Genomic DNA, 10,802 nt, shown 5'->3' with positions numbered 1-10,802 from the left:
GACCATTGTGACCAACTACATATGCATCACGACTCAGACAAACATAGTAAAACAGTACAGTTTGGGGGGGGGGGACCATTGTGCCCAAGAATTCAATAGAAAAGACCCCACATGGAGTCATAGTCTTCTAGTGGAAGACAAAAGACTCCAAAATTCTAAAGAGGCTTACTGGTTGTAGTTCAACTTCCAAAGCTAGCATTCATTCTGCAATTCAACAAATAGTAGATAGCGAATAAGTGAGCTAATGCTTTCAACAACTACAAGTGCGCAAATGTCAAAGATAATGGCAATCATGTAGTTATTAATGAATCTGCAAGAGGCCAAAGACACATTCATTTTGAACCACAAGCAGAACTAATTTACAATAATAAGCACCTCATTTATGTTTTAATTGTGTAGAAAAGTGGAATTTCCCATCAAGATCTTGAAACTGCCATTAAATTATACTCCCCTGATCAGAAGCGTCTTCATAGTAATAAGGAGACAGCCTGCCATCCATGTTCTCAGGTTTCGGCTTGTTCTCCTCCCGCACTTCCCGCAGCATCTTCACTACTCTCCTCATAGATGGCCGGTTGATGGGGAGGGAGCTCGTGCAGAGAAGCCCGATGTCAAGAACTTTTACTATCTCCTCTTTAAAAGACATATCAAGCTTAGGGTCTATGACATGGTCCACCTTCTGTTTCATTGTGAAGGATACCCACTTCACCAAGTCCTTCTCCCCGAACTCGGGATCGACGGGGAGCTTCCCTGTCACAAGCTCAAGAATAACAACACCGAAGCTGTATATGTCACTCTTCTCATTCACGCGAAGAGTGTATGCATACTCTGTAGAAAATTATATAGTAAAATTAGCGCAAGACAAACACCTACATTTGAACAAACAACAGCAGCAACGAATTAAAGATGTAAGAAAATTGGAAATAGAAAGGTCAATTGTAATGGTAGAAGTCCAATATACAAGAAACATTTGCTTCTTTCCCATGAAGATGCATTCAGATAGAGAGAACCTTAAAGAGAACTTCGAAGTGGCATATAAACTTATAGACATGCAAATATAACTCGATTACTTCATTCATCTTAAGACCATTTTGGACTGAACAGCTGTTAAGATGGCCATGTAAACTATATGAAGTACAAGAAACATACTTTAACGGATGAAATTTTATGCAACTTAGATGCAACGGCATATGAGTTTGCAGAACTCTGAAAGCAGACAAGACACTGGTATTAATGAACAAAGTATTGTCTTATGCATATGAAATTAAATTTGACAATACTTCTTCAGAATCAGACATTTTGAGGAGAAACATAATGGGATAGGACAAGAGATAAGCAAGTCATCATGTTCATTTTCTCAGACCAACATCTATATATTTTTTACTAATCAAGTAAGAAAGCTGAAACAATTAATAATCAATCTCATCTAATGCACAAGAACGACATAACAAACACAAACCTGGGGCGATGTAACCACGCGAACCTGCAATAACTGACATGGATTTAGTCCCCTTCCCAACAGCATCAACTACCTTAGCCACCCCAAAATCTGCAACTCTAGCCCCAAAGTTGGCATCCAACAATATGTTATTCGACTTAATATCTCTGTGCACAATTGCCGGCATGCAGTCATGATGCAGATAGCAGAGACCCTCCGCTGCATCCAGCGCAATCTTATACCTCGCAGACCAATCCAGAAGCCCCCCTTTGCTACTATGCAACACATCTCCTAAGCTCCCATTAGGCATGTACTCATATACCAAAAGCTTGCAGTCCTGGTGTGTGCAAGAGCACCAGAGCTTGACAATGTTCTTGTGTCTAATCTTTCCAAGAGTTGCAACCTCAGCATTGAAACTGTTGTCTACCATTGTCAGCTCGGGATTCTCCGTATCCTTCTTCTGCATTCCCCATAGCTTCTTCACGGCGACAACCTCGCTGTTGCTGAGAACCACCTTGTAGACCTTCCCAGAAGCACCACTGCCAACGACATTGTCTTCACTTAGGCAATCCAAGATCTCATATTCCCGGAAGCCCAATTTGTGGAATGATGTTAATGACCATTTAGACCTCTCAATTCTGAGCTTGGACTTCTTGAATTGTTGATATCTCCAATAGAACCATGCAATCCCGGTGATGAAGACGAGAGCTGCGAGAACAAAGATCGATCGGAGCAACCAAATGAACCGGTGGCGGTCTGGGGAGCCTCCCTGAGAAGAAGGGCAGAGCCCGGGGAGATCCCCGCATAGCCCGGGATTGCCCAAGAAGCTGTCACGGTAGGCGACGGTGGCGAACAGAGGTGGGAGAGCACCGGAGAGGCGGTTGTCGGACAAGTTGAATTGGTTTAGCTTCAAGTTCTGTAACTGGATAGGGATTTCTCCGGTGAGGAAGTTCCCCGAGAGATCGAGATAGTTGAGCACCGGGAGATCGCCGAGCTCCGGAGGTATCACGCCGGTGAACTCGTTGTTGGCAAGGTTCAATTCACTCAGCTTCTTCCATGATTGGATTCCTCGGAGAAGCTCGCCGGAGAGGGCATTGTTACCGAGGTCGAGCCGGCCGAGCTCCGCCAAGCCGCCGAGCGAGAACGGCAACGGCCCTGTTAGCTCGTTGTTCGCGGCCAAGAATTCGGACAGCTTTGAGAGCATACCGATCTCCGAGGGGATGTTCCCGGCGATTCGGTTCTCGGAGATGAGAAGCTGGGACAGAGTCGCGGCGCTAGAGATGACTGGGGAGATACTACCGGAGAGAGAGTTCCCGGTGAGCTCGAGGAGGTAGACATGGGGCAACCCCCAGAAGCCATCGGGGACCTCGCTGGAGAGCCGGTTGTTCGCCAGCCGGACCCGCCTCAACGTCCGGCACCGAGCGAGCCCCTCGGGGATCGCGCCGGATATCAAATTATGAACCAGAAGAAGCTCCTCGAGCACGCCGCGGTCGCAGACGCCCGCCGGTATCTCGCCGGAGATTAAATTATCCGAAATATCAAGAAACACGAGAGGCGAATTCTTACCCAAGTCCGCCGGCAGCGACCCATCAAGCTGGTTCGCGAAAAGCCGGAGCTCGACGAGAGACGCAGAATTGGCAGCGCCGGCGGGAACGGGCCCGGTGAGCTGGTTGCTGTAGAGGTGCACACTATCCAGCAGCGGCGCGTCGAAGAAGTCGTCGGGAAGCAGCCCCTCAAGGCGGTTGAGCGAGGCGTCGATCCGTCGGAGAGACGAGAGCTTCGAGAAGCCCCCGGGGATCTCGCCGGATAGCGAATTACTGTAAAGCTCGATCTGGATAACGTTGGTGAGGTTAGTGAGAGAAGCCGGAATTGGGCCGGATAAGGAATTGGTAGATAGGTCGAAATCGGTGAGCTTAGAAAGATATCCGAGCGAAGGCGGAATAGCCCCGATAAGATTGCATCCGGATAGCCATAAGATTTCTAAAGAATGGAGCTTGGAAATGGAAGAAGGAATTGGCGATGGAGTGAAAGGGTTGTACGATAGATTAAGCTGGCGAAGCGTGGATAGATTTCCAAGAAAGTCGGGAAGTGGGCCGGATAGCAAATTGGATACTAAAGATAGGACTTGGATCTTGGGAAAGTTGGCAAAGGAGGGAGGAATAGGACCAGAGAAGTTATTCGCAGATAAGTCGAGGTAGGTTAGAGCGGGGAGCTCGGATAAGGAGTCGGGAAGAGAACCCACCAAGAGATTTTGGGAGAGGTCGAGGTAGGTGAGAGAGGAACAGGGAAGTAGAGAGGAGGAAGTGAGAGAAGAGTTGATGTAGTTGTAGGAGAGGGAGAGGAAGGAGAGGTTGGGGAGGAGGCAGAGAGAGGAGGGGAAAGGTCCGACGAGGCCGAGGTCGGTGAGGTTGAGGGAAGTAACTTTTGGGTCGGAAGCGGGAGAGGAAGTGGAGCAGGAGACTCCGGCCCAGTTGCATGGAGTGGAGTCAACTGAATTCCAGTTTGAGAGGAAGTTGAGTGGGTCGCCGAGAGCTCGTTTCGCCTGCAAGAGGTGGAGGCCTTCTTGATTCAGAGAGAAAGTGAGGTGAAAAAGGAGGAAGAGGGGAAGGATACGGAGAGTTCCCATGTTGCTTCTTGGACAGGAAGGAGAGAGTTGGGAAGTGTGGAGTATAACATGGAAGAGAAAAAGAATATAGAGATTAGAAAGAGGGAGTTTTAGAGAGAGAGAGAGAGAGAGAGAGAGAGAGAGAGAGAGAGGGGGTGTCAGGTGTGGACAAGAGAGTAGTAGGTTTAAGACCGTCATCTGCTGTCTCATCGCTACTGAAAAGAGAGAGCGATGTGATACGAGGGAAGAGGAGGAGAGAGAGCAAGTGCGGGGGAGAGCCACTTTCCACGGTTGTCAACTGAGAGAGAATTTTATAACTAGTAGACTACTTGGATTTCTGTGAGATTTATCTTGGATAAGTTTTATTCTACACCCTATACTATTGTTCAATTTCAACTCCCTCCCTCCCTCCCTCCCTCCCTCCCTTGTTTCCTTTTTTTAATAAATATAAACGGGTAAGAATGTAGGGTGCAAGTTGCTAATAATAAGAACGCAGGGTGTGAATCACAAATTTGACTAATTCAGGGTGTAAGATGAAAATTTAAAGTGGGTAGCTTTAACTCTTCCACCAGACAAGGCGCCTAAAGTCTTGTCTGCTAACTAAACCATTTGGAGTTTTGGAAGGCTAATAATATATATATATATATATATATATATATATATATATATATATATGTAGAGTTGGCTTGATAAAAACACAGTGGACTGCTAGTTATCAGATAATGGTGTTTGGTTTGGAGGAGTAAAACGATATTTAGTGGGTAGCCGGCCTCTTCAACTGGGGTAGATTAGTAGATTAGTCTTATGAGAGACTCATGTTTGTCCTTATTTATTCCAAAGGGACCTTATAATAAATAACACGTTTTAATCCTTATTATTCAATAATGCCCTTCGAAAGCTTACCTTTTTTTTTGCGCCTTGGGTTATTCCTAATTTAACAAGAGTTTTATTTTAGTTTATGGAATTTAGGGCTAATATGGATAAATTATAGACAAATAACTGCACCGAAGTTGACTCATTATGATCAATTTCTATGGAATAATTAACTTAGTTATACCTAAATTAAAGAGTCTATGTATGTAAAAAAAAAACCCTATAGTTTGAGGAATTGTGTAATTATCTTTAAAAATTAATATAAGAAAATATCACCACATAGATTATTATTTTCATGCAACATTTTTTTTTACTGTCAATTTGTAACTGAATATGGCGAAAAGTAGATGCTACCACTACACGAATTCAAGATAAAGATGTTACACGTGGAACTAGTAAGAGAATTTGTGCCACCAGAGCTAGCCATTTTGTCACACAAGTCATACTCATAATAGTCATAGCACCACAAATCTTGTAGCCTTGTGGAACGTAAAGGTAATTAATTCTGACCATGAAACCTTTGAGAGCAACGTAGCTACGAGGACGTGGAATGATCTAATAATTGACCTCTGCACTAGTTTATTTTAAACGGAAAATCTGCAAGAAAAGAAAATTCCCTATAAGAAGTTATTTTAGATCAAATCTTACTTTATTATACTTTACTTAAGTATTTAACTCCCAGTGACACTTGTATGAAAGTAATACCTAACTACTGCTTCATTTATATAAGAGTTATCCTCGTGCAATTTACAAAACTAGCCCATAAATTGCCACTGGGTTATAATCTCGTATTGTAGAGCTTATTAGGAGATAGAGTTTTTGTTCACTCGTCAAATAGAAATAGTCTTTTTATGGAATAAGTCTCGTTATTCTGGTGTACTAACTAAACAATATTTTTTTATGTCTTTTAGTATATTAATTTATTATTCTTTATTATTATATTCTATATAATTTTTAAATTTTAATTTAATAATAATTTAAAATTATTGTTTTAATTGTTGATTAGACAATATTTAATTACGACTACTATTTTACATCCAATGAAAGTTTATATTACATCAAATTCATTATTTATTATTATTTTAATATCAACTTTATATTACATAAAATATAATTATTAGCTTGAAAAAATCTAATGTTAATAATTAAATTACTTTCTTTTAAAACTAATCTTATACATAAGCATCAAGGCTTGCAGCTAATCCAACATTATTTTGTAGAAGGCCTTAAAAACAAAGAACTAGAGATACTCATGCTAAGTGGGTAGCAATTCGGTAATGTGACGACTTAGAGCTTAGTGAGATCTAAGTATTTTTGTATCTAAAAATAATTAATCTTTTGTTTAATCTATATCCAGCCTTTAGGCCCTTGAATAATTTTTTTTTTTAAAGTGGGGGGTACTGAAGGAAGACGAGATAAGCATGTTAAAACAAAATGAGAAGACTAGGTACCGAAGACAAGTCAAATTTTGTTGGTTCTGTTTCATTTGGAACTCTCTCTCTCTCTCTCTTCTTGGGTGATTAAGAGACTTCCATGCCACCAGTGGCATAGTGAAACAAAGCCAACCCTACTATCGGGGGAAAGGAAAAACGTATTGACTCCTGTTGTTGTGTTGGTTGCTCTTGACTAGTAAAGCTTTATTAATACTTAATAGCAGCACGAATAATTTTCGTCTCTCTAATGATATCTCTGCCCCCCTTTTAAAAGGGAATATATGTGGCAATAATCATTAGAATCCCAAGTCTTATATAGTTGTGGATCATCCACACTACCATCTTATTTGACTCTACTGACAAGTGAAAATATTTTATAGTTGGGTGCTACTACACCTTAGGCCCTACCCGTCCATAGGACCATATCCGACCTCAGCGCTTGATGTTTTTAAGTCATTCCATACTACTGAAAATTAAATAAAATTGTTTCGTAAAAGTTTGGCCCAGGCTAATATCTCACGGGATATAATATACTTCAATGCCTTTTTAAAATTTATAATCTTAATCTAACAGCTTTAATAGTCAGTTTTCATATTTAGTATCAATTTTTCGGTACCGGTTCCAAAACTACGTTACATAAAAAAAAATATATTAGTTAAGAAGATTTAATTATATGTGTCTAACTTTTTAATTTTTCTATTATACTTTTAAAGATCTTAACTATTAGATCTTCATCAAACTGATTAATAAATAATTAAAAAACTCTATAGTACGGAAGAAATACTCTAACTTTTTTATACAAAAAAAAAATTAAAATCCAAGAAAAAAAATCATATCAGGATTAGAGGTTTGAGCCTGCTGCGAAGATGATAAGGCCGATCCAGAATAGTGGTACAAATGGCTATTAGAAGAGAGTCCTTCAAACTACAGCCAAATTTTAATAAAGGCACTTACTTACTAGGGCTGGCTTTATTGTTCTTATTATTTTCCTTAAATGCATTATTATAAATTTATAAGTACGACGCTGTGAGAGATTAGTATTCCATGAGGGTTGATCAGGTGTTGGGTTGATCTCATAAATCACGATGATTTTAATCGCGTCCGCTCTAATCATATAACATTTTATACTTAATTACTTTCGAGAGCACGATGAGAAATAAAAATAATAAAAGATCTCAAAAGCTAAACCATTCCTTAGTTACTCTCTCCCTCAACTAAGCCTATCTATCTTCTTCCTGGGATTGACAAAATACTAGTGAACAGCTCGAAAATGAGACAATTCAAATTTGATCAGTTGAACTAGGCTTAGAAATAGCTAGCTTTATTAAGCTCCACTCAAATTATAATGACTTTAAAGTTCAAATTATGTTTTTGTTCACTTACTTATTTTTATATTACTTATTAGTTTAGAACTTTCTAATCTCTATGTTTTTATAGTTCAAATTATTTGCAGTACAGATTGTTAAGTCAGATCTAATTCAAAGTCGGGCTTAATTTAGGCTTGAGTTGATTATATTTCAATCTGCCGTATAAATGACTGCCTCGATAACATCCCTAGATCGACTTCATAGTTCATACGACTAGATTCTCCCTGTATAAAGCATATAAAGTTATAAACACACCAAGCCAATAAAAGAAGCATTCTAGAGGGAGAAAAATAAAAACTTAATTAGAGTTCGTAAAAGAGACTTGAATTGGTTGGTTCATGGCAAACAGAAGAGTTGACATAGAATCCCAGCAACCTCTCTTAGGCACCGCCGCTGCCGCTGACGACGACGGCAATACGATAACCGCATTAGAGAAGGCCATCAGCCGCGGCTGCAAGAGCACCGCCGACCTCGCGAAGCACCTCCCGACCGGCACCGTCCTCGCCTTCCAACTCCTCTCGCCCATCCTTACCAACCAAGGCCAATGCCACCACGCCACCCGCGCCATCTCGGCCTCCTTCCTCGCCCTCTGCGCCATCTCCTGCTTCCTCTTCCCATTCACCGATAGCTTCCGCGACGCCACCGGGAAGCTACGCTACGTTTTCGCCACATTTAACGGGTGCTGGGTTGTCGACGGCAGCTCTCCACCGCCGCCTGGGATGCTAGCGAAGTATAGGATAAAGGTGAAAGATTTTATCCATGGTTTTATGTCTCTGCTGGTGTTTGCTGCTGTGGCTTTGTATGATAAGAACGTGGAGTCCTGCTTCTATCCTTCGCCGTCAGAGGATATGAAGCAAGTCCTCGCGGCATTGCCGACGGCAGCCGGAGTTATTGGTAGCTTGCTGTTCGTTGTCTTCCCGAGCACACGACAAGGAATTGGCTTCCCTGGTCCTACTGTTTGATCTGCTGTAAATTTTCTTTGTTCATGTTTTGTTCTCGAGTTAATTATTTTTTATGTTTTATTCTGTATCTTTCGTTTTTAATATTTTTTGATACGGTCAATGATCCCGTTTCATCTGAGAAGAATGTGGTTTTGTTGCAATAATTAATCTACCTTTGTGTTGTCTTGTTAATTTTGAGCAGAAGGTGGCATGATCATGGCTTGAGAAATCTTTATTGTCATAGTAAACAAAAATTTTCAAGTAACATTGTCTTATATAATTAATTATTCATAGCTCATGACGGATAGATGAATCATGAATGTGGACCTGCACACCAACGCAATGAAATAATCAGTAAAACAATCAAGTAAACAAAGAACGGATTTAAGGTAACTCGTTATTTAATTTTCTAAGTTTGCAAGCGAAAGAAAATTTCAAGACTTCTAATTTCCCTTTGGCATAGCAATATCTCAAATGCCCTTCCACTAAGATACGGGGACCACATGATGTAGCCCACGTATCATCAAGTGGATGAAGAAATTGCAAGTCAAAGAGTATTGCTACGTTTATACTTAGTCTTAGAAATTGCAAATCGAAGAATATATCCTTATGAAGGCGACAACTTGGTTATATACCTTGAGACGGTGTGATAGAGTCATTAAGATTAGAAAAACCTCAACGATGTTATATACAACTAACATCTAGCAGCAATATATATGCATGAGACTACTTCAGGAACCCAATAGTTTCTTGATCCCGGCTATCTTGTCAGGTGCCAACCTTGTGGGGAACTTGATATTGAACTTGATTCGCAGGTTTCCTCCCTTGGATTTGTCTTTGGGTATTGGCATGCCAAAAACAATATCTCCAGGAATTATGTTGGGAGATTCATTGCCTTCATATGGGAAAATAATTTTCTTCCCTTCTTCCAATCAGACAGTATATCAATTGCGACAACTTCTTCCACCACCGTTGTTTTCCTGTCAAAGATTCAGAATGAGTAACCAAAAAGGAAAATAAAATAAAAATAAAGGCGGTAACTGGGGAAGAAGAATCCACAGCTGAATATAAACAGTATGAGCTAAAGCACAAATCAGAGAAGAGAATGTTTCAAAAGAATTAACAGACTTTATGATTAGCATCAGCCTGAAATCATAAATGATATTCCAGGAGTTAAAAACTTGACTAGACAACTAGACAAGATACATGGTAGGCTGCTGGCAGAATACAATTCAATCAAGCTATTCAGCATTGGAGGCAGATCTTTGACAATAGTCAGTGAAGGACCATAAGAACACCTTTAATACTCGAAGTTGCAATTTGCAAACTGGATAAATCAGAGTCTGCAGAATAAATAGAGAAAGAGTATTGATTTTATCTGTTTTGAAGGGACAGCGGAGAAGAATATTGAAGTATATATTGATCTTAGTCTGCTCTCTTTTGTTCCAATCAGATTTCATTAGCAGAGTCAAAGTTCAAAAATCTTAACCCTACGGACCATTCATAAATCCTTGCTTACTAGATATTGCAGATAAATAAGCAAAAGTACTAAAAAACGAATACAAAAGTTTTTACTGTCCATGTGTAATGCAGAAAATCTGAAATTCATCCTTTTGTTCGAATGCAAATGGGTTCATTCGAACGCCCATGCCTGTGGATTCCGACTGTCGTTCGCATGACATTCAAACAACATGTGGATGTCCGTTAATCCAAAAGTCTATATCTTCGAACACAAAATCTCATATTTTAATGACTTGTAAACGCCTCTTAATCTAAGAAAAATACTCCTCTGTAGCTTTAGAACGTTCACAGGGCATTTGAACACTAGTTGCCGACTCCGTCTCCCATGCTTCTTTTTCAATGAATCTGACCCTCAACTTGTACATATTACAAAATATCTAGACATAAAATAATAATTTTTAATCATATTTGCCAACTTACAAAACTTTACAAAATTGCATATTCCATTACTAAGTGGCCCATTCTAGTGAATGGAGTGATAAGTATAAACAGGATTATTCGGAGGAACGGTTTATGTATGATTGAGCCATGCAAATACATAACCAGTCTTTCATAGTAAATGAACAGACTACCACAGAACACACTAATCTTTTCTTAATCTACTTAGTATTAGCAGCTTTCTATGCC

At 40.2% G+C, this 10,802-nt stretch overlaps 2 protein-coding genes across 2 annotated transcripts; one reads left to right on the top strand and one right to left on the bottom strand.

Annotated features, from left to right (window-relative positions):
* Positions 1–272: 272 nt before the first annotated feature.
* LOC140791887 (uncharacterized) lies at positions 273–4,283 on the bottom strand. Its single transcript, XM_073142602.1, has 2 exons — positions 1,457–4,283; positions 273–825 (listed from the first exon to the last, which is right to left on the bottom strand). The coding sequence occupies exons 1-2, from the start codon at positions 4,248–4,250 to the stop codon at positions 437–439; spliced, it is 3,183 nt and encodes a 1,060-aa protein (XP_072998703.1). The 5' UTR covers positions 4,251–4,283; the 3' UTR covers positions 273–436.
* A 3,768-nt stretch (positions 4,284–8,051) lies between these two features.
* LOC140792147 (protein DMP4-like) lies at positions 8,052–8,675 on the top strand. Its single transcript, XM_073142986.1, has one exon. The coding sequence runs from the start codon at positions 8,052–8,054 to the stop codon at positions 8,673–8,675; it is 624 nt and encodes a 207-aa protein (XP_072999087.1).
* The last annotated feature ends 2,127 nt before the right edge of the window (positions 8,676–10,802 follow it).

The sequence above is a fragment of the Typha latifolia genome, chromosome 7, assembly GCF_019914945.1.
Source record: "Typha latifolia isolate L0001 chromosome 7, TyphaL0001v2, whole genome shotgun sequence".
NCBI lineage: Eukaryota > Viridiplantae > Streptophyta > Magnoliopsida > Poales > Typhaceae > Typha > Typha latifolia.
Note: the sequence above shows the minus strand (reverse complement) of the source record. Positions and strands in the feature narration are given on the sequence as shown.

Excerpts from the sequence above, each read along its gene's own strand:
- LOC140792147 (XM_073142986.1), top strand. The coding sequence starts at position 8,052 with ATGGCAAACAGAAGAGTTGACATAGAATCCCAGCAACCTCTCTTAGGC.
- LOC140791887 (XM_073142602.1), bottom strand. The coding sequence starts at position 4,250 with ATGAGACAGCAGATGACGGTCTTAAACCTACTACTCTCTTGTCCACAC. Across the intron at positions 826-1,456 it reads GCGTGGTTACATCGCCCCAG|AGTATGCATACACTCTTCGC; the intron begins GTTTGTGTTTGT and ends AATTTTCTACAG.